Source organism: Rana temporaria, chromosome 5 (genome assembly GCF_905171775.1).
Source record: "Rana temporaria chromosome 5, aRanTem1.1, whole genome shotgun sequence".
NCBI lineage: Eukaryota > Metazoa > Chordata > Amphibia > Anura > Ranidae > Rana > Rana temporaria.
In genome coordinates, this window is record NC_053493.1 from 328,641,243 (window position 1) to 328,665,679 (window position 24,437).

The 24,437-nt window shown below is 41.3% G+C and overlaps 1 protein-coding gene across 7 annotated transcripts in view; it reads right to left on the reverse strand.

Moving 5' to 3' along the window:
* ASPH (aspartate beta-hydroxylase) overlaps positions 1-24,437 on the reverse strand; it is a 253,502-nt gene that overhangs the window by 37,267 nt on the left and 191,798 nt on the right. For all 7 annotated transcript variants that reach the window (XM_040354262.1, XM_040354261.1, XM_040354260.1 and 4 more), the window contains 2 exons: positions 14,915-15,065; positions 7,681-7,817 (listed from right to left, as the gene is read on the reverse strand). In XM_040354262.1, coding sequence (XP_040210196.1) covers positions 7,681-7,817; positions 14,915-15,065 — 288 coding nt within the window. The remainder of the gene's footprint in view (positions 1-7,680; positions 7,818-14,914; positions 15,066-24,437) is intronic.

The window sequence follows — 24,437 nt, forward strand, 5'->3', positions numbered from 1 at the left end:
TCCTCTAGCACAGCTTTCTCTTTCTCATCTTTTTTAACATGATGGAACCTATGAATAAGATTTCCATTCTCAGGGAACCTCTGCCAATAATTATTATATGTACAGCTTAGGTTACATTAATGTGTTCACTGAGAAGAATGCTCCTTACGTTTATGGTCATTGGTCAAAAAGATCATTGTTGTCTGCGGTTACTTATCTGAGAGTCATAAATTGTTCATTGCCTAAAGCCTGGGACACGCACTAGTCTCTTTTTTGTTCAACACAGAGCTAAGAAGATGGGCTAACACTGTTTATTGTCACTTACACAACAGCAGCAGCTTCAATTTATATTGGTACATATAAAAACATATCCATAAAAAAAAAATTGGATTAAAATTGTACAGGCAGTGAAGCACTTATAACCATAGCACAGATATTTTCACCAACTTACTAAAAAAAAACTGACAGCTCAGGTCGGAGCCACTGTACTATCGATCGTACCTTAGTGCAGCGATCTCCCCTGCTATTCTTCTGTGTTCTGACAAGGCGACGGCCCCCCTGCCAGAACACTCCAGTCAGCACTCTGAGCCATCAGCCTTCTGTCTGGCTGCCATACAATGGCCTGAATGTCAGCCGTGTTTTTTTTTTTTAACCAGCTGATGTTGCCCGAGATTCGGCTCATGTGTATTAGACTTAAGGAACCCATAGAAATCTCTGAAGAAACTTTAGGTTTACACTGAACCCTGTTTGAGAACGACTGCTCAAGGGCAACATAAAGGAGAAGAATCAAGTAAATATGCTTAACCCATCCCTTGTAGGATGACCTCTAGTCAAGTGGTCATCAATCCTATCCTGAGGGCCCACCAAAAGGGCCACATTTATGTAATACCTTGGGGAGATGCAGACTAAAATACTGCAATCACCGAGCAGCAAATATCACCTGTGATGTATTTCAGTTCTCTTGCAAACCTGGCCTGTTAGTGGGCCCTGAGGACAGGGTTGATGACCACCGCTCTAATCCCAAAGAACAACCTCAGCCACTAAAATGTTTGTTTTGTGAAAAGCAAGGATACTCTAATACACAAGCTCTATCAACCATTAGCATTTATACTGTACCTAATGAAGTGTTGGGGGGAACTTTTACTTGCTAAAGAAAATTATAGCAATGTGAAATGTAACAAGCAATACATCATATATAAAATCGATCTGTGTAAACATTTTAGTCATTTAAAAATATAAAAGGTAGTTACTGGGGTTACTGCTACACAGGCAAAGTGACAGGGTCCCTTAAAGACCACCCTGACTGTCTTATACTCAACCCTCACAGTGATTCTCCTATGCTCCCTTTTCTGTAACTGCCACTGCAAAATACCTGAGTGGCTGTTTTATCTTCTTAGGAGAGCTACAACAGAGGGTAAATACTGTACCCTTAATACAGTTGAGAAACACTACTTTGAAGTGTAATCTTTGAAGTTAACTCTGTATGCGCCCCGATTGGATGTGCCACAGCCTCCACACAAAAACACTTGTGTAGCACGTGTGAATATCCAATATGTTTTGCAAAAAAGAACAAAGTCTCTGATCCGAGATGAGGACTGCATGAAGTCTCTCATCCAAGATGAGGACTGTGTAAAGTCTCTGATCCAAGATGAGGACTGTGTAAAGTCTCTGATCCAAGATGAGGACTGTGTAAAGTCTCTGATCCAAGATGAGGACTATGTAAAGTCTCTGATCCAAGATGAGGACTGTGTAAAGTCTCTGATCCAAGATGAGGACTGTGTAAAGTCTCTGATCCAAGATGAGGACTGTGTAAAGTCTCTGATCCAAGATGAGGACTGTGTAAAGTCTCTGATCCAAGATGAAGACTGTGTAAAGTCTCTGATCCAAGATGAGGACTGTGTAAAGTCTCTGATCCAAGATGAGGACTGTGTAAAGTCTCTGATCCAAGATGAGGACTGTGTAAAGTCTCTGATCCAAGATGAGGACTGTGTAAAGTCTCTGATCCAAGATGAGGACTGTGTAAAGTCTCTGATCCAAGATGAGGACTGTGTAAAGTCTCTGATCCAAGATGAGGACTGTGTAAAGTCTCTGATCCAAGATGAGGACTGTGTAAAGTCTCTGATCCAAGATGAGGACTGTGTAAAGTCTCTGATCCAAGATGAGGACTGTGTAAAGTCTCTGATCCAAGATGAGGACTGAGTGAAGTCTCTGATCCAAGATGAGGACTGTGTAAAGTCTCTGATCCAAGATGAGGACTGTGTAAAGTCTCTGATCCAAGATGAGGACTGTGTAAAGTCTCTGATCCAAGATGAGGACTGTGTAAAGTCTCTCATCCAAGATGAGGACTGTGTAAAGTCTCTGATCCAAGATGAGGACTGTGTAAAGTCTCTGATCCAAGATGAGGACTGTGTAAAGTCTCTGATCCAAGATGAGGACTGTGTAAAGTCTCTGATCCAAGATGAGGACTGAGTGAAGTCTCTGATCCAAGATGAGGACTGAGTGAAGTCTCTGATCCAAGATGAGGACCCTATTAAGGCTCTGATCCAAGATGACGACTGTGTGAAGTCTCTGTTTCAAGATGAGGACTGCGTGAAGTCTCTGATCCAAGATGAGGACTGTGTAAAGTCTCTGATCCAAGATGAGGACTGGGTAAAGTCTCTGATCCAAGATGAGGACTGAGTGAAGTCTCTGATCCAAGATGAGGACTGAGTGAAGTCTCTGATCCAAGATGAGGACTGAGTGAAGTCTTTGATCTAAGATGAGGACTGTGTGATCTCTCTGATCCAAGATGAGGACCCTATTAAGGCTCTGATCCAAGATGAGGACTGTGTGATCTCTCTGATCCAAGATGACGACTGTGTAAAGTCTCTGTTTCAAGATGACGACTGTGTAAAGTCTCTGTTTCAAGATGAGGACTGCGTGAAGTCTCTGATCCAAGATGAGGACTGCGTGAAGTCTCTGATCCAAGATGAGGACTGCGTGAAGTCTCTGATCCAAGATGAGGACTGCATGAAGTCTCTGATCCAAGATGAGGACTGCATGAAGTCTCTGATCCAAGATGAGGACTGCATGAAGTCTCTGATCCAAGATGAGGACTGCATGAAGTCTCTGATCCAAGATGAGGACTGCATGAAGTCTCTGATCCAAGATGAGGACTGCATGAAGTCTCCGATCCAAGATGAGGACTGCATGAAGTCTCCGATCCAAGATGAGGACTGCATGAAGTCTCCGATCCAAGATGAGGACTGCATGAAGTCTCCGATCCAAGATGAGGACTGCATGAAGTCTCTGATTCAAGATGAGGACTGCATGAAGTCTCTGATTCAAGATAAGGACAGCTCAATCAAACCGGTATTGATATCTAAGCCAGACTTTTTTTTAACCAGGATGCCTTGGCAAAATACCTAGAAATTGCCCAAAAACTGTATACAAGCCAGCGGGTGGATCAAGGCTGCCTATTAATTACACAAAGCCACAGGTTTTCATTGTATGAAGGAAAAAGGGCCTATGTTTAATGTATATCCAAACAGGGCTATACTGTGGATGTACCAGTAACCAGTGTGCCATCGTCCCGATATTATTGGAATTGGCTAAGGGCTAGTAATTTTGAACTTTGAAGGCTGTGTGCATATGGTAAGAAAATTAAATGAATTTATTTTATAAGAATGTCATAAAAACAGTTACAGACATAAAATCAGAGAAATCAAGTAAATAACTGGTCCACATGGGTTGTCACAATTATGATACAGTTCTACCATAGAAGGCTCAAATATAGAGCACGATTGTAAAGTTGACTGTATAGTGTGTAACCGAGTGGTAGTCCAGAGGAACAGGAGGGCTCGCCCTACATGTTACGCGCTATAGATAGCGCTTCCTCAGGAGCACAGACAATTCAATATAGGGTTAACCGCGTTGAGGGTAGGCAACAATCAGTCTTTTTATAAACTTAACAATGGCTGTAGTTCAGAAAGTACTACTTTGGCCAGTTAGGGGGATATTATCATTTGAAGCAAAACAGTGTTGCAAAACAGTGTAGTGATACGGCGGTCAATTGCTGGTAAGCAAAAAGGAAAAATAATGTTCCAGGGGCACACACGGGTGGTCAGGAGGTAGGCTAGGTATAGTAGGCCGGACACCAGTGAACAGGGGGGTAAGCCTGACTCACTGAATACTAGCGGATACAAGCAATAGTAAACACAAGGTCCTTACAGCCCAGAGCCTTCCTGTGCAGTCGAGTGGTTTGCCCCTGGTTTGTGGAGGACGCCTGTACGTTTCATTGTACACCATTGCAACCTTCTAGCCGCCAATCTCCTAACAACCAATGATGTCATAGGTTGATAAGGAGGGCCTCGGGCACCCGCCCCTCTCCATCAGCACTGGGGTCACATTAGCAGAGTGAGGGAGAGAAACTGAGGGAGAAGAGAAACATTGGAATACTAATCAGTACCAGTGTGCAAAGAAGTACTCACCGGCCACTTCACTAGGTAAACCTTGCTAGTACCTTTTGCCTTCAGAACTGCCTTAATTCTTTGTGGCATAGATTCAACAAAGTGTTGGAAACATTCCTCAGATCCATCACGCAGTTTCTGCAGATTTGTTGGCTGCACATTCATGATACAAATCTCCCGTTGCACCACATCCCAAAGGTGCTCTATTGGTTTGAGATCTGGTGACTGTGGAGGCCATTGGAGTACAGTGAACTCATTTTCATGTTCAAGAAACCAGTTTGAGATGGTTTGAGCTTTGTAAAATGGTGCATTATCCTGCTGGAAGTGGCGATCAGAAGATGGGTACACTGTAGTTATAAAGACATGGTCAGAAACAATACTCAGGTAGACCGTGGCATTTAAACGATGCTCAATTGGTACTAAGGGGCCCAAAGTGTGCCAAAAAAATACCCCCTACACCATTACACCACCAGCCGGAACCATTGATACAAGGCAGGATGGATCCATGCTTTAATGTTGTTTACGGCAAATTCTGACCCTACCATCTGACACTTGTCAGACCAGGCAACTTTTTCCAATCTTTTATTGACCAATTTTGATGAGCCTGTGTGAATTGTAGCCTCAGTTTCCTTTTCTTAGCTGACAAGAGTGGCACCCGGTGTGGTCTTCTGCTGCTGTTGCCCATTTGCTTCAAGGTTTGATGTGTTGTGCATTCAGAGATGGTATTCTGCATACCTTGGTTGTAACGAGTGGTTATTTTAGCTACTGTTGCCTTTCTCGTAATAGTCTGCCCATTCTCCTCTGACATTAACCAGGCGTTTTTGTCCACGCAACTGCCGCTCACTGGATATTTTCTCTTTTTCGGACCATTCTCTGTAAACCCCAGAGATGGTTGTGTGTAAAAAAAAACAGAATATGAGAAGTTTTTTAAATACTCAGACCAGCCTATCTGGCACCAACACCATGTTCAAAGTCACTTAAATCCCCTTTCTTCCCCATTCTGATGCTCAGTTTGAACTTCAGCGAGTCATCTTTACCACTTCTAGATGCCTAAATGCATTGAGATGCATTGAGATGTGATTCTGGACCCAGAGGGATGACATACAACGAAGCGGCAATTGGCGAATACGTTGAGGTGTTTTGCAGCCACGAATGTGCTCCACCGCTAGCTGGCCCAAACCAGGAAGGAACACTCTGACGCCGCGTACAGCAACGCGGGCGCTTCTTTGGACCGGATGTTAGCGATGAATACATTCCTTACTACATGTGCATTACCAGTTCATTAATTGTACGTGCATTTGGAGCGGGGGGAATATTGTTAAAGAGTTCTTGACATTGCATAAGGCCCATATTATTCATCTTTCTGGTGAGTTTGTACCCCGGAGGGGAGAGTGCCTCACTTGTGGTGAAGATTGGGCGCAGGTGTAGGATGCATCACTGACCAATCACTGACCAATCACTTTAGAAATTACTGTTGCAAAGTCATCATTCAAATGCTTTATGTGTAAATGGACATTTATCCAATTTCAGCGCTGTTTTATCATTTGGACTATTTTAGTTCCAGGTCTTGATACTTTTTTATATTTTGTGCTTTTATGAGTTTTTTCTCATCTTTGGACTTTAAACAGCTGCTACCTCACTTATATCATTGTTTCATTACTTGATATCTGTTTTACTTTGTTATATTAAGTTGATCTAAATCTACCGACATTAATTAGAAAGCTCAGAGATATAATATATTTCTGTGGCGCTGTGAAGTGCATTCTAGGCCCCATTTTATGTACCTTTTTGATAAATTGAACAAGTGTACCTAATAAAGTGGCCAGTGAGTGTATTTGCTTTGGAAGAATAAATCATTGCTTGTTGGGTGTCCTACGCATGTGGATGTTGCTGCAATATGCAAAACGAATAGTTTTGTTTTTTAAATTTTAGAATGGGATGCCTCGAGATTGTGTGAAATTTTATAGGGTGCCTTGACTGAAAAAAGGTTGAGAAAAGCTAAGACCTTTAGTAACATCTATAACCCCTACACAACACTGATAATAACAAACAGAAGAAACATCTGTAAAAGTTAACAAAGTGATGGCTATAAAACTGATGTCTGATAGCTGTAATCACTGAACAGCCTCCTGCTGTGAGAAAGTGAAACACTATAGGAAGCAGCTCAACATCAGCAAACATTTCATATTATGTCCAATGAAATGTAGATTATATGTCAACAATATAAATAATTTCTAGGGCTGTTACTGATCAAAATTTTTCTGTTTGATTGTTTGCTTTTTTAATCGATTAATCGACTAATTTCGATTAATTATAACACACATACAGATCCAACTACTTTTAGCTGATCTCCTTGCAGGCTGATTCCGATGGGAATAGCATTAAATCTTTTACAATCTTCAAGTAGGTAACCAAATAAATATTGCACTGGAGATAAAATCGATGTAGCTACATAAACTGTAAAAATGGTGCGAGTAATACCAAACGGTACCAAAAGCAGTCATAAAAACATGTAGCTAAGTATGATACTGGTATAAAAATGTGTACAACGATACTACTGCTGAATCCAGATGAGGAGAGGTTAACATCAGTCCGTCGGCATGTAGATGTCCCATGAAGGGAACTATCACAACTCCCAGTAGATGGTTGTAGAATCCCAGGTTGATAGAGGGAAGTGATAGAGGGAAGTGTAAGAGCCCTTGCGTGTGGCAGATAGTGAGGACCCGCCGGCATGCAGATATAAAGGCACAGCAAAGGAGCCCTTCAGATGGACACGGCAAACCCCGCCGGGGTCCGTGACGTTACTGGATCTCTGACGGAACTCCCTGAAGGCCCAGAAGCCGGCGGAGAGGTGAGTACCAATCAAAAGAATTTTAATCGATCAAAAATATTTTGATCGATCAAAAAAAATTAAAGATTAATCGATTAATTAAAAGTTAATTTGCACAGCCCTAATAATTTCCAGGGAAAAAGTGTAAATAGGCTAGCGAATCACAACTAAACATGCTCCATATTGCCTTAGAGAACCACAGTCTGTATTATATCACAATCAATTGTCCTATTCAAATGCACAGATCAGTGTGAAAAGTGCGGGTACCCAAACCAGCCAATCGGAATCTATATTTTTTATTTTAAAATGTTCTTGTCTATTATGTTTTACTGTATTTTGCACCTTATCATTTCTCTGTGAACTGCCTTCTGTCATAAAACTTCATTGGTCTCTAAATGTAATAAAAGCTTAACTCTGATTTACCTCTTCATACACTTCTTTGGCTTTCGTGTTATCTCCAAGGAGGAGGTAGCCAACACCAAGGTCATTCTTCATTGAGATATCATCAGGGTATAGCTGGACTAGCTTGTGAAGGGTGAGCACAGATCCTCTCATTCGGCCTGGATTTATACAAAGAAAAGTATAGCAGTAGAAAGGTAGTATAGTATATAAAAAAAGTTAGTATAAGTATACTGTATACAACTAAAGTATAAATATATATAAAGGTCTCATTTTCATTATAAATAAATACACAACAGGATAGTACTAGTCTTATTTAGTGCCACTGTGAAAAAAAATAAATAAACGGTAACGCACAGAAACCTTAGCAACCAATCAAGAGGATGATCCAAATAACTACTAATTATTTCTCTTTGCTCATCATCATTTCTCAGTGTATTACCTTACTGAATATAATGTTTTTTTGAGAAAAAGTCAAACAAGTATGTGGAAAAGAAAACAAAGTTCTGACACAGAAATCATGATCAACTTCGAATTTAAAAAGTAGAAAGATGCTGAGTTATGAAAATGGACTCCAAAACAATATTCTGCTTATTTAAAGCGCCGGTCCACTGATTTTTTTTTTTTACAAACAATAAAGCCGCGTACACACGACCGTTTTTCATGACGTGAAAATATTTTTTTTTTTAAATGGTCATTAAAAACGATCTGGCCTATAATTAATGTTCTCTCTTTAAGACATGTAGAAATTATGGATTTCCTCCATATTATTATATTTTTTCATTAAGGAGCTCTGTTAGAAATATGTAGCGATCATGACATCTGGCGTGGGCTCCAGAACATTTTTCATGACGTGAAAAACGGTCGTGTGTAGGCTTTAACGACGTGAAAAAAAGCGCATGCTCAGAAGCAAGTTATGAGACGGGAGCGCTCGTTCTGGTAAAACTAGCGTTCGTAATGGAGATGGCACATTCATCACGCTGTAACAGACTGAAAAGCGCGAATCGTCTCTCACCAAACTTTTACTAACACGAAATCAGCAAAAGCAGCCCAAAGGGTGGCGCCATCTGAATGGAACTTCGACTTTATAGTGCCGTCATACGTGTCGTACGTCACCGTGCTTTGTTCGAGCATTTTTTTTCACGATCGTGTATAGGCAAGGCAGACTTGACAAGAATCACGTCGAAAAAAACTTAGTTTTTTCTAAACCATTAAAAACGGTTGTGTGTGTACACGGCATAACACAATCACACATTCACAATGGCACACTGACTGTTTTGGTTAAATATCTGCCCCGATGTCTGGTTTCATTGTAAAGAAGAAGTTATATAAAATGTTGCCGCCCATTTTCATCTTGCTTGTGGGCATTTGAAGCCCACAAGCATTAACTTCTTGCTTCCAGTGATGCGTGTTCTCGCGCATGCTCAGTTGTAACAGCGCGGGAACACAGTTGTACTGTTGAACTCAGTTGTAAATCCCGCGAGAATTCGCTGTGGGCCTCTGCAATGACTCCTGGGAAGAATGACACGAGCTCCCAGAAGACAGTGTGGCGCACAGGAAATTACTGAATACCCGCAAAATACCCGTCTATAGCCGGAGTGGTCACATACAGGAAACAGAGATGTACAGCAGAAAAACACAGGTAAACTCGAACTTCTCCGCCGTTTCCGGGTATGGTCTTCGGGACTGGGCGTTCCTATTTGATTGACAGTCTTCCGACGGTCGCATCTATCGCGTCACGAGTAGCCGAAAGAAGCCGAACGTCGGTGCGGCTCTATACGGCGCCCTGCACACCGACGTTCAGCTACTTTTGGAAAATCGTGACGCGATAGATGCGACCGTTGGAAGCCTGTTGGAAGACTGTCAATCAAATGGGAACGCCCAGTCCCTCAGCCCATACCCGGAAGCGGCGGAGAAGATCGCTCTCTAAAACGGTAAGTACTGCTTAGATTTTAAAAAAACGACCCGATTCCCCTTGACAAAATGAGCATCAATCTAAGGTTAAAAATGTACTTTTCGGGTGAACCTCCACTTTAAGAACTAATACATTGTTGTAATTTGATTGAGCAACACTTATAAAATAGGGTGGACCTTAGCTTTAAAAAGTGAGAGTAAAGTGCAACAATAATAAGAAAAGTACAGTAACCTAATAAGTTCACCTTTGGGAACATGTTGCACGTTCCACCCATTTTTAGGGTGGAACATGTTCTCAACTCCTGCAGCTGGCAACTCCGCTATCTCTATTGACAGCAAGTGGGGGGCCGCGTCATTCAGTCATAAAGTTCAGTGAATAGGAAACTGCAAGTACCATCATTCTTTGCAGCTGTTGGCTTGTAGTTCTCAATGAACTACCATGGAGCTGTTGCACGCTCTGGTAGTTCATTGTCTCTTCCTATCAGTGTGTAGCTGCCTATACAAGGTATGAGCAGACTGATACACTGGCAAATCTGCAGGAGTCCTGCATGGCATCGCGGCTGCAATGCTTTACAGGCTCCAGGTAAAAAATAAATAAAAAAAAATAAACATTTTTACCTGCAAAAAGGTGTGCATTTATAATTTTTTTTAAAGGGTGAACTTATCATTTAGGGCTCATTTACACTTGCTTCGGCTTCAACACACATTAACGACTAGTTTACACTTGCTTCAAGACCAGGCTTCAGACAGGCTTTGTTAAAGCTCTCTGAATGCCAGTCAAAGCCAGTCCTGTTTACACCTTGCTTTTGCTTTGCTTGGACTTGGCTTCAAAAACTATACCCCATGTAGCTTTACCGGTACTTCAAAGCATCTTCAAAGCCTCCATAGAAGTGTATGGGAAAGCTTGCTAAAAGCCCCACCAAAACCTCATCAAAGCTTCACCAAAGCCTCATCGAAGCATCAAGCAAAAGCAAGTTGTAAACAAGACTGTAAGCTAACCATTTTATTTAGTGACAGGAGCTTTGACTGGCGTTCATAGAGCTTTAACAAAGCGTTTCCAAAGCCATGTTTTGAAGCAAGTGTAAACTAGCCCCTTAAGATAATCAATGAGATTTCACCTTGTTATAAGCTAAGCATCGATGTGTAGTCAACAAGGCAGCTGCTATGTTCATTTAGAAATAGGTGCTTAAGGGGTGGTTCTGTTTAATCATCTTCTTTTAACCACTTTAGCCCTGGAAGAATTTACCCCCTTAAAGACCAGAGCAATTTTTGCGATACGGCACTGCGTCACTTTAACTGACCTAAACAAAATTGACATCCTTTTTTTCCTACAAATAGAGAATTCTTTTGGTGGTATTTGATCACCTCTGCGGCCTATTTTTTGTGCTATAAACAATAAAAGACCAACAATTAAAAAAAAAAAAAAACACAGTATTTTTTACTTTTTTCTATAATAAATATCCCCAAAAAATAAATAAAAAACGAATTTCTTCCTGAGTTTAGGGCGATATGTATTTTTCAACATATATTTGGTAAAAAAAATGCAATAAGTGTATATTGATTGGTTTGCGGAAAAGGTATAGCGTCTACAAAATAGGATAGATTTATGGCATTTTTATGATAATTTATTTTATTAGTAATGGTGGCGATCTGCGATTTTTATCATGATTGTGACATTGCGGCAGACACATTGGACATTTTTGACACTATTTTGGGACCATTGACATTTATACAGCGATCAGAGATAAAAATAGCCACTGATTACTGTATAAATGTCACTGGCAGTGAAGGGGTTAAACACTAGGGGGCAATCCAGGGGTTAAGTGTGTCCCCTCAGTGTGTTCTAACTGTAGGGGGGATGGTCTCACTAGAACATAACAGAGATCACTGTTTCTGATTACTGGGAGCAGTAGATCCCTGTCGTGTCACTAGGCGGAACAGGGAAATGCCTTGTTTACATAGGCATTTCCCCGTTCTGCCTCTCTGTGCCACGATCGTGGGCCACCAGCGGACATCGAGCTTGCGCGTCGGCGTGCCTGACAGAGGGCTGTATGGGTAGCCCCATTTGCACAGCCGTGCCAATCTGCCGACGTACATCGTCGTGCAATGATCGTCAAGAGGTTAAGCTACTCTTTTACACAATCTAGCCATTTCCACTACTGTCTGTGGCAACTGTATCCCAGGGGGGCTGTTATTTTGTCACACTGTGTTGACTTTATAAGTGTAAACCAAGCAAATTTCTTGTTTTGGGTATGGTCAGTGTTTACATATTGTGTTTCTATTGTTTAAATATCGATTGTCAGTAAATTTCCCGGGCTTGGTCAGTAAAAAGATAGACCAGAGAACTCGATCTTTGACAGTTTCATCGGGATTGGAGCACCATGTAGTGAAGAGCTGTGTGCTGTGAGCCCTGGGACCCATGACTTGGACCCGGCACTCATTAAAGATGGCCCTGGTGGGCCGAGTCAGCAGTAACCTAACCAATAGTGAGATCTCTGTCATAATTTCCAACTTTGTTCCTGTTTACCTGTTGCATTCTCAGTAAACAAATACATCACAAATGTAGAAAAAGTATCAGCAAGGCAACTAGCTACTTGATGCCATTTATAATATCAAACTTGTCTGAATTCAGAATAAATTACAAAAAGCATATGTCACATTTAAACAATTCAAATCATCAAACAAATTTGAATGTTACACAAAGATAACCAGAGTAAAAAAATAATCAGTTTGTAATAGATGATTTAATTTTTTAAGAGAAAAATGCTGTCCAAACCTGCCTGGTCCCATGTGAAAAAGTAATGCCCCCCCTTCTAAATCATAAATGATTAACCACATTTTTTGGAAAGCAATTCAAATTCAGTCGCCACACCCAGAAGCTGTCTGACAAAGTGAAGCACACCAAAAGATCTAAAAAAGGAACACATAATGCTGCAATGTAAAGAAATTCAAGAACAGATGAGAAACAAAGTAATTGACATGCATCTGTCTGGAAAGGGTTACAAAGCTATTTCTAAGGCTTTGGTACTGACGGTGAGAGCCATTGTCCACGAGTAGAGAAAACCTTCCCAGGAGTGGCCCAGCCTACCAAAGTTAAGAGCACGCCAACGACTCATTCACGTCATAAATGAACCTACAACAGAATCTAAACAACTGCAGGACTCACTTGCCTCACTTAGGATCAGTGTTCATGATTCAACAATAAGAAAGAGACTTGGCAAAAATCTCATCCATGGGAGAGTTCAAAGGAAAAATGCCACTGCTGACCAAAAAGAACACAATAGTTCATCTCACATTTTCCAAATAAAATCTTGATTATCCACAAATATTTGGGCAAATATTCTGTGGACTGATGAGACAAAAGCTTAACTTTTTTTAAAGGTGTGCATCCTGTTACATTTGATGTAAAACGAACACAGCATTTCATAAAAAAAACATCATACCAACAGTCAAACATGGTGGTGGTAATGTGGTCTGGGGCTGTTTTGCCGCTTCAGGACCTTGACGACATGACATAATTGATGGAACCTTAAATTCTGTGCTCTATTGCAAAATCCTAAAGGATAATGTCTGGCCATCATGAGCTCAAGCGTACTTCGATTATGCTTCAATTATGCAGCCGGATCCAAAACACACCAGAAAGTCCACCTCTGAATAGCTCAATAAAAACTAAATTAAGGTTTTGACCTGGCCTAAGTCCAGACTTAAATCTGATTGAGATGCTGTGGCATGGCCTTAAAAAGGCCATTTATGCTTGAAAACACTCCAATGTGACGGAATTAAAAAAAATTATGCAATGAAGAGTGGGCCAAAATTCATCCACAGCGATATGAAAGACTCATTGGCAGTAATTGCAAACCCTTGATTCCAGGTGTTGCCGCCATGGGTGGCACAACCAGTTATTAAAGCGGTGGTTCAGCCACACTAACAACATTTTAGCATTAAATTAGGCATAGTAGCGCGAGCTACAGTATGCCTGTATTGATTTTTTTAGCCCGGTACTCACTGTGTAATCCTATATAGAAGATTCCGACTCCCCGCGGGGAATGGGCATTCCTATCAAGAGGGAGGATGATTGACGGCCGGCTATGGCACGTCACGCTCCCCGAAGATAGCCGGAACAGGTCTCGGCGCTATACGGCGCCTGCGCACAGACTATGCACAGGCGCCGTGAAGCGACAAGTCCTATTTCGGCTATTTCCGGAGAAGCGTGACGTGCCATAGCCGGCCGTCAATCATCCTCCGTCTGGATAGGAACGCCCATTCCCCGCGGGGAGTCGGAATCTTCTATATAGGATTGCACAGTGAGTACCGGGCTAAAAAAATCAATACAGGCATACTGTAGCTCGCGCTATTATGCCTAATTTAATGCTATTAAAAAAAAAATGTTTTATTAGGGTGAACCACCGCTTTAAGTTTAGGCAATTACATTTTCACATAGGGCCAGGTAAGGTTGGACAGCTTTTTTTTCTTTAATAAATTAAGTCCTCATTTAAAAACTGCATTTTGTATTTACTCGGTTTATCTTTCTGCAATATAAAAATGTGTTTATTGATCTGAACTGTGATAAATATGCAAAAAAAAAATCAGGAAAGGGGCAAAAACTTTTTCACAGCACTGTGAGCACAAATAGTACAAATGCATAACTCATTCTAACGATAATACTTTACTTAAGAGAATAGCTAGAACTTTTGATTAACTTTTGACCTTAGATATTTGTGGAAGCAACAAGATAGCAATAATCCCCAAAACACATATCACATATAAAATCATACTGAATAATTTATAGCATTCACGTGTCACTGCAACAGAAAGAGAAACATGAAGGTAGAGTATTTTTTGATACAACAGAGAAAAATAAGAAACATTTGAATTTATGGTGGAAATTATTTCTGCTATTTCACAGACATCGGATTGAATTCACTGTTATGCATCTGAATAATGAAAAGTTGTTTTTGCATAAAGAGTGCCTACAGGTGAAAATGGAAATGTTTTGTTCGGGTAAGTTTGCAATTTTCATTAATGCTCTGTGTTATTATTGTATGCTGGGAGGAAATGCTGTGTCCTCTCTGTAATTGCCTTATGCCGCCAGTCATGTCACTTCGATATGGCATGATATAAACAACTCTATTCAAGCTTATGTCACTTGATAATTCCAAAGGTCAGAACTTCATATCATTTTTCCAAATGAGTTTTAACTTGAAATGCTACTTAAATATTTTGAAGCTGCTGTGTTGCGTTGAGATTATAAAAATAATCACCAGTATTAGTTTCTGTTTCCAAGTTGTGGAAGGAATAAAGAAAATAGCTTGTTAAAGCATAACACCAGTAAACAGTGCCTTACCAAGGAACTGCTGTCGGTTTGCCTGTCTTTTCAGTGCCAGCTTCATGAGATCCGCAGGCACGTTGGGCAATGTAGATACTTCTTCATAGGTTCCAATAGCACGCAGGAGAACATCATTGCTCCTCCGCTTCTCAGCCATATCATCTTCACACTGTGGGTAAAACACTGATTGACTACTATGTTTAAAGACAGAAGAAATTAGCAATGTGGTACACTGTGCATGTTTTGACTAAGATCGGTACTACTTGCCCACTTTAAAAAAGAAGAAGGAATTTTGACGTACCTGTGAGTCCTGTATCATGGAGTACATTACAGACACTGGAATCAATTCATAGACCATGGGATATATGTCTTGGTCCAGTGATGGCGAACCATGGCACCCCAGATGTTTTGGAACTACATTTCCCATGATTCTCAGCTATACTGCAGAGTGCATGAGCATCATGGAAAATGTAGTTCCAAAACATCTTGGGTGACAAGGTTCGCCATCACTGTCTTGGTCTATAAACCGTGAAAAAAGGAGGAATTTTGATTTACTTGTAAATTCCATATCTTTGGGTAAAGAGAGACACATGAGAGGGGTTCATAGACCACAGCATACCACCTATGGTCTATGAATCGATTCGTGTTTCCTGTACTGTATAATAAAGATATGTATATTTATTTCTTAGTACGGCAAAGTTACACATGCATATAGAGGTTCATTTACTAAAGTTAGAGAGTACAAAATCAGGATCACTTCTGCATTTAAACCAACAGCGTCTAACCTCAGCTTGCAGTGAGCCCGATTTTGCATTCTGTAGCTTTAGTAAATAAACCCCATAGTATCAATGTCCTATTGCTCTTAACTAAAACTACAATTGAACCCTAAGCTGTTTAAATTTTAAACAATCCCACCAATAAAGAGCTGGAGGTAGGCTTTACATGGATGGATTATTATAAATTAGAACTGATAAACTACAGCGCTACTAAATCCAAAATACACCACACAATTAATAAATAAATGTAAAAAGCTGCAGTATGTGAAAAGGGTTACCAACCAAACAACAAAATGTGAAAAATATAAACATATGCGCTAAAAACAACTAATTTATGTGATACCTTACTAAGATCAATCCAATTGTGATAATAATTCAAAACCCTGAATAGGGGATTAGTCGTGTTGCCACAGTGGGGTGAAGCACACAAAATATATATAGATGAGGAAAAAAATGTATAAAAATGTAAAAAAATGTATAAAAATAATAAATTAATACAAAGCTAATTAATTCAGAGCATCAATTAGTACTCAATCTCAGAATACCGTCCCTATAGAGTAGATGGTAAAATATAGGGTTAAACAATGTTGATTAGCAGCAGCGTGAGAGTGTCACTGGATACAACAGCTCTGTGAAACAGGTGCCTTATACTCAGCTTCAAATCACTTCAGTAGCTCCAACGACACAGCCTTGGTCATTAGTGATGGTGCAAAAAACAGGCTTCAGCTCCTCTCCTCAATACACCACAGCAGGTGTGGGACATGTAAGAAAAGGGGAAACACAATAGTGTAATACAGCCAGACACGACAATACCACTGCCAATGCTATGCGCCGATCCACTCACGCTCTCCCCGTCTTTGAAACGGACATTACCCATGAGTAAGTCACGTGGCAAGTGACGCAACACGTGGGGGAGGAGTCTGCTGTACGAGATCTGTCGGAAGTTCCCGAGTGAGGACCTCTACACTTTTCGTTACCGAGTGGCTTGTTTCAAAGATGGGGAGAGCGTGAGTGGATCGGCGCATAGCATTGGCAGTGGTATTGTCGTGTCTGGCTGTATTACACTATTGTGTTTCCCCTTTTCTTACATGTCCCACACCTGCTGTGGTGTATTGAGGAGAGGAGCTGAAGCCTGTTTTTTGCACCATCACTAATGACCAAGGCTGTGTCGTTGGAGCTACTGAAGTGATTTGAAGCTGAGTATAAGGCACCTGTTTCACAGAGCTGTTGTATCCAGTGACACTCTCACACTGCTGCTAATCAACATTGTTTAACCCTATATTTTACCATCTACTCTATAGGGACGGTATTCTGAGATTGAGTACTAATTGATGCTCTGAATTAATTAGCTTTGTATTCATTTATTAATTTTTATACACTAATTTTTTTCCTCATCTATATATATTTTGTGTGCTTCACCCCACTGTGGCAACACGACTTATCCCCTATTCAGGGTTTTGAATTATTATCACAATTGGATTGATCTTAGTAAGGTATCACATAAATTAGTTGTTTTTAGCGCATATGTTTATATTTTTCACATTTTATTATAAATTAGGTTTAACAGACATTGCACATTTTGAATGATTGTGGGAACACCGTCATAAAGCTAAGCGTCATGCCAAACTGAATTCCAGTTGGTAGTGGCATGTGGTGAGCCTGGCAACAAAGAATGTGTAATATCTCTTCCTTGGGAATAAATGAGAAAGTTGGAGATTTGTGACAATGAAGGTGTGTGGCAACACATGTCATGGATGAGATAGATCTCCTCAATAGCAGAGAATATTCACCCAAGAAAGCCTAGGTTGCCTATTTAGGCAAAAGTCAAGGCTATGCCCTCCCCCTTCCCTCTCACTCCTAATACCCCTCTGCACTGGTCCACTGGTTCGCACCTTGACTAACACACAAGGAGGAGCTTGTGGAAGTTGGGTGACCACTGACTTTCTAAGCCACAGTTGGAATGTGCATAAAACAAGTGTCCTGGGTTTTTAGAGGCTGCCAGGGTGATTTAGAAAAACAATTAGAGATATGCGATGGCACCTCTGACTGCATTTCATGAACCATTATTAAGAATTATTATATGAAGACAGTTGCACATTCATTTTGCCATAGACAGGCCATCAGGGCCTACTATGAAGTACAACTTAATTACAATAAAAAGTGGGGCTGGTAACCATACTAGTCAAGAGACTAGTCAATGCCCCATACACATGATCGGAAATTTCCGACAGCAAAAGTCCGATGTGAGCTTTTAAACGAAAATTCCGACCGTGTGTATGCTCCATTGGACTTTTGCTGTCGGAATTTCCGCTAACAAAAGATTGAGAGCTGGTTCTCAAATTTTCGGACGGAAAAAATTCCTATCGGAAAATCCAATCGTCTGTAGCAATTCCGACATGCAAAATTCAGACACATGCTTGGAAACAATTTGACGCATGCTCGGAAGCATTGAACTTCATTTTCTCGGCTTGTTGTAGTGTTGTACGTCACCGCGTTCTTGACGGTTGAGAGTTCAGAGAACTTTTGTGTGATCGTGTGTATGCAAGCCAAGCTTGAGCGGAATTCCATCAGAAAAACCATCCAAGGTTTATCCGACGGAAAATCTGATCGTGTGTACGCGGCATAACTGTCCTTCTTACATTAGCTGCTGTGATAGTTTTAATTTTCATCTTTTATTTTCTTCCGATTTTACATTGGCTTCTCTGTGTGCAGCCTATAGTAAGCAGCATTTATAACTTCAGAACAAAGTCTACACTGCATGCATTTTATTTTACTGTATATAAGTCTGTATAAGTCCATCTTGGACACATTCTATTTTTTTGCTTGGCAACATATTTTTTCAAAAATGTTCTGTTCCATTACACTGAACCACTATTATTATTATTATTTATTATTATTATTATTATACAGGATTTATATAGCGCCAACAGTTTGCGCAGCGCTTTACATCAGGGAAGACAGTACAGTCACAATACAATTCAATACAGGAGGGATCAGAGGGCCCTGCTCGTTAGAGCTTACAATCTAGAAGGGAGGGTCAAGTGGAAATCTATCTATCTGGCACACCTTCATTACTTTAAAGTAGAACTACAGGCAAAAACGTGTTCTATTTTTATTTTGGAGTATGGGAGGGTTATAAACCCTGTAAGGTTTATTTTTGCCATCTTTGTCCTATTGGGGAGATTTACCCTCACTTCCTGTCCCATAGCCAAACAGGAAGTGAGAGAAAATCCCTGCAAATTAAGGGAATCTCTAGGGGACCCCCAGGTCACCAGAACTAGTATTTCAATTGGAAGATTTCACCACTATTACTTTTCTGGGGACAACCCAAAATGTGGAATATTCTTTTACTTTTTACTTTCAATGATAATGGTAAACAGGAAGAATAGAGAGGGTGAATTTCCCTAATGGGGACACAGACAGCAATAAAGACTGACAGGTGCTCTAATCCAACTCTCCCCTCTATCCAAAACTAAAAAAAGTAGCTTTTTTTCCTTCCCCACCACCCATGCTTTTCTCCTCTCTACTCGTTTTTAGGCAGTTGCGGTTAAAGGTCTTTCTTTGAAGGAAAGAAATTTGTTCAGACGCCAAACATGTTTTGTTTATAGGTGTTTTTCGTTTTTGGCTATTTTAAAAAAAAAAAAGTAAACGCAAACGCGGCATGTAAATGCAGCAAAACGGATGTTTTAACCACTTCCTGCCCGGTCAATAGTGAATTGACGTCCGGGAAGTGGTTTTGTTATCCTGACTGGACGATACACTGATCTCAGTGAAGAGCCTCCGGCAGAGGCTCTTTACCACGTAATCAGCCGTGTGCCAATCACGGCTCATCACAATGTAAACAGGAAAAGCCGCTGATCAGCCCCCCCTCGGATCACTGCACAGGACCACCAGCGTGCCATCCAGGACCACCAGGGATGGGCATCCACACTGGACCACCAGGTATGCCCCCTAGACCACCAGGGAAAGCCAATCGGTGCCAAGGCAGCTGCCAATCAATGCCCAGGCAGCTGCCAAACAGTGCCCATTCAAAATCCCTGCCAGTGACAACAGGGATACCCATCAGTGCTGAATATTAGTGCCGCATGCCAGTGTCCATTAGTGCCATGTATCAATGCCCATTAGTGCCCATCAGTGCCGCCTATCAGTGCCCAGCAGTGCCACCTATCAATGCCACCCATAAGTACCCACCATTGCAGCCCTTCAGTGCCCATCAGTGTTGCCTATCTGTGCCAATCAGTGCCCACCCATGAGTGCCCATCAGTGCCGCCTATCAATGCCCATCAGTGCTGCATATCAGTGCCACCCAACAGTGCCGCCTACCGGTGCCCATCAATGCCGCCTACCGGTGCCCATCAATGCCGCCTACCAGTGCCCATCATCAGTGCCCGTCAGTGCCACCTCATTGGCTCCACCTCATCGGTGCTGCCTTATCAGTGCCCGCCAGTGCCGCCTTATCATTGCCCATCAATGAAGGAGTAAACTTACTTATTTACAAAATTTTATAACAGAAAAACTTTAATTTTTTAAAAACAAATTCAGTCTTTTTTTATTTGTATAGCAAAAAATAAATACCCCAGAGGCGATCAAATACCATCAAAAGAAAGCTCTATTTGTGGGAACAAAATTATAAAAATTTGGTTTGGGTACAGTGTAGCATGACCGCGCAATTGTCATTTAAACTGCGACAGTGCAGAAAGCTGAAAATTGGCTTGGGCAGGAAGGGGCGTAAAGTGCCTGGTATTGAAGTGGTTAAACGTGGTATACTATCTGTCAAGTTATAGCGTTCAGGAGAGGTTGTAAAAATGTCCCGTGTACATGAAGCCCAACACTGTCAAACAGATCTGTGCTTAGGACCTCATTAAAATGATTCAAAACCTTAATTTATGTTCTTTTTTTTATATCAACCATGTTATACTTACCTGCTCTGTGCAATGGCCTTGCACAGAGCAGCACTGATTCTCCTCTTCTGGGGTACCCTACCAAGATGCCTGGTTCCTTCTGCCTTCCAAGTACCCACCTACCAAACTGCTTGCTAGGGGGGCACTCATGTGGGCTCGCTCCCAAGCCCCGCTGCCTGTGTCTATAGACACAGACAGTCGGGCTCTGCCTTGTCTCCCGTTCACTCGTCATAAGAATTGATTCACAGCAATGGGAGCTATCAATCTGCCCTGTGAGGAGGGAGAGAAGGCAGAGAGCTTTTGTGCACAGAACGAGATCAAGCTTAGGGGGGCTGGGGGGTCCTCACAGAGGTACTAAACACAGGTGCATTCACTGCTGAGCTGGTCCAGCAATAAATTAAAATGCCGCTAAATTTGCACAGCCTGATGCCGAGTAGGTGTCTTAGGGTATGCCTGAATCCACTCCACAGAGAGGTGCTTACGTGTCCCAAAGTTGTTGCGTCCCTCTTGCTTTACAGAGCTCTGGCATCTGGGGTTTGCACGCTGGGGGCCAGCATGCACACCACACATGAACACACCGGCAGCAACACCCCCTCCTGCTTCCCCGCCGTACTAGCTTACAAAAGCGTGCCCCCTACGCGCATGCACGTGTATGGGAATGACGGTGGGGGAAAGAGAGAGAAAGAGAGGTCCTCCAAAAAAGGAACCCCCCCCCCCAACATGACTGTGGCAGAGCCTGAAGCGGAGGAAGTGAGGCGATCAACAGACTGGCTGACACTGAGTTTTTCGTCCTGGAGAGCATGGTAAGTAAACACCAGGTATGTCTCTTTACTCCCTCTAGTGGAGGAAATCAGGTAAGACATGCAGCTACTCACAGAAGAAAATCCTTAAGATTTTTCTCAGGATTTTCTTCACTTACCTTATCCCCGCCGCAGGATACTACTGAAGATCAGACAGATCCAACCTTCACCCATCACGGCGAGCTGTGTTGTGCCAACCTACAGGGCTCTGGGTTCCTAATTAAAGGAGACATCTTCACTGCACCTGTAGAAGACTCTGCCAGAAAACCTTTGCACATTTTTTAATACGTGCCCAAAGTGCTGGATCCCAGAGCCCAGTCCTACAAGAGAGACATTACAGGCAAAACCTTGCTTTTCCACGAGGCCCGGGTACCATCCATTTTGCTGTTTTTTGTGGCCCTCTTGGATGGATCCGGTTGTATAGCTCCTTGACCCCTGGAGGGATCCCTCAGTAGAGCTTTCTTCTTAGCACATCTTTAACCGTGACCAACACCTTAGACACTGGCAAAAAAATGAGGTATTCTCCATATGGGAGGGGTTTTATAGAGGGGAACTTCTCTTCTAATTAGGGTGTGCCAGTGTCCAATCACCTAATGGTAAGCTATAACCCACTAAGGAATTAACAAGAGCTCTGTGTTCCATGATGTACGAAAAAGAGAGTATTTTCACTTTTACACAGACAGCGCAATGGTGTTGCGATACATACACAACCAAACAAAACAGTTCTATATGTATGTCAGTAAAAGAGTACAACCCAGTTGGTTCTCCAATCCCAATCAATGGCACTATGCGCCTATAGTGCTAAACCCAGCTGATTGTGGCACCTGTGCAGTATCAGCAGCTGCCTTTCTGGACATTACATCACAATTCACACTGATTCTACATTTGAACTCGTTAATCCTGGATCGGACAAGGAAATCAAAGCTAATATCATTACACTCAAAACCTACGTGAAGTCAAAGATGGGGCTTAGTTCTGTTAATGCTACAGCATGCAATGAACTTTTAGACAGCTGTGAGCTCTCTACCCTGTGGCAACAGGACATACTCATGTGCACAAAAGCCATATTCATAAAGACCTAGCTAGAGGAGTTTGGTGTAGAGAAATGCAACTGGCCTGCACAGTGCCCTAACCTGAACCATAATAAACACTTTTGGGATAAATTGGAATGCCAACAGAGAGCCATCAGTAAATGACCTCACACATGCTCATATGACTGAATGGGCACAAATTACCATAGACACTAAAAATACTTGTAAAAAGCCTCTTTAGAAAAGCCACAAAAGGGACTTTTTCAAAACCATGGCCATTCTAATTCCCATTGATTTGCAATGGGATGTCCAACAAACGCATATGGATACGATGATCACAAATGTTTGACCATATAGCGTATCTCTCCTCCATTCTGCTTCTACTCAGTGTTTGTGAATATTGGAGGAGGTAGAGGGGGTTAGGAAGAAAGTTGAATATAATTCAGCTCCTTCCAGACTAGTGTGCAGTAACACTTCAGAAAGTCACAGATCCCAACATGGTATTTCTGTCTTGTATAAATACGTGTTAAAAAAAAAAGGTAATTCTGTGCCTAAGCCTAAACAACAATGCACACACATTTAACATTCTTAACATTTCAAAACCAGAAATGGTTTGTATAGTGAGAAAAAGGGGCAATAATGGTTATAGGTTTTAAATCAAACACCTGATCTATGACTGTGTGTAATTGGTCTTTATTGAAATTATAAAGGTAAACCTATGGGGCACATAGACATGGCTATGACTTTATCTGGATTAGCAGCAGCCTTGATCATTCAAACAATATTCTCCAGCCAGCTGACTACTGAATGCCTTAGAAAGGTTTTTTAAATTAACACACAACTATGAATGTATTTTATATTTTTCAGTATGCAATTAGAGAGAACAATTTAAACTTCATACTGAAACTGCATTTTAAAATGCATATATTGTATGTGGTTTCAGTATGCAATTTTATGTGTATCCATACTCTATATATTTTGCGGTCTATGTCTATTTCCTGTCTCAGAAACACAACAGAAAGAAATAAATCTCTCCAAAGTGATGGGGTTTACCCTCTTAGAAAGTTTCCACTGTAAAAAGTACTATTGGAGAATTCCCTCCTTCCTTTGTATTCCAATGACAGCTATAAAATTTAGCATTTTCCATTACTTCCGTTCCCAAGGACAATAGTCAGCAAGGCAAACAGGGAGGGGTGAATCTCCACTGTAAGACACTGCTATCAATAAAAACCAGATTGGGGTTATAATTCTTCCCTATCCAATCCATCATTTAACAAAAAAAATGAAAAGAAGATGTGGCTATAGAGAAACTTCAATGTGTTTCATTTATTCTTAGCTGGACAGCTCCATTCAAAATCTTTGACATTTTTTTTTTTGACAGTTATACAAAAATAATGCAGATATCTATTACAAGGCACTTGTGAACATGCCTTATACATTTTACTTGGAATTCATTATACCTTTAGTTTGCATAAATAAAAAAAAAATACAAACTAAAAGGGTGCTAGGGGAAGTTCTGCTTAAAGGAATGATCTAAAATTGACATCACATCACAGTTACAACTACTAAATATTATAGCAGTAGAGTCTCACATACCCAAATCATACCATTTAGCGTGTGCCAAAGAAAAAGAACAAAACATTAGATAAACATAGTTTAAACAAATACAAAATGTATAAAATCATTGCAGTGGTGTAAAGTATAACTCCAACAAGGGAAAAAATCCCCCAAAAGAATATATGCAGCCCTCAAAATTTCCACTCGCCTACTAGCATTTGGCGAGTGGATTTAAGCTGGGGGCGAGTGATGACAGGGCTGCATGACATGTGATCTCCCTCCAATCTGTGCCTACACTTAGAGTCCCGAGGAGATTGGCGGCCGAAGAGGAAAGGTGCATGCTCGGGAAAAGTAGTCTGGTGAACCGCGCACAGGCAGAGCAGTACACAGGTGCTCTCCTTACAATTCTCATTAAGCCATGGGACCTAACAGTATGACCTCTCTGACCCTGCCCTCCTCCCCGGGCCCCGACCAAT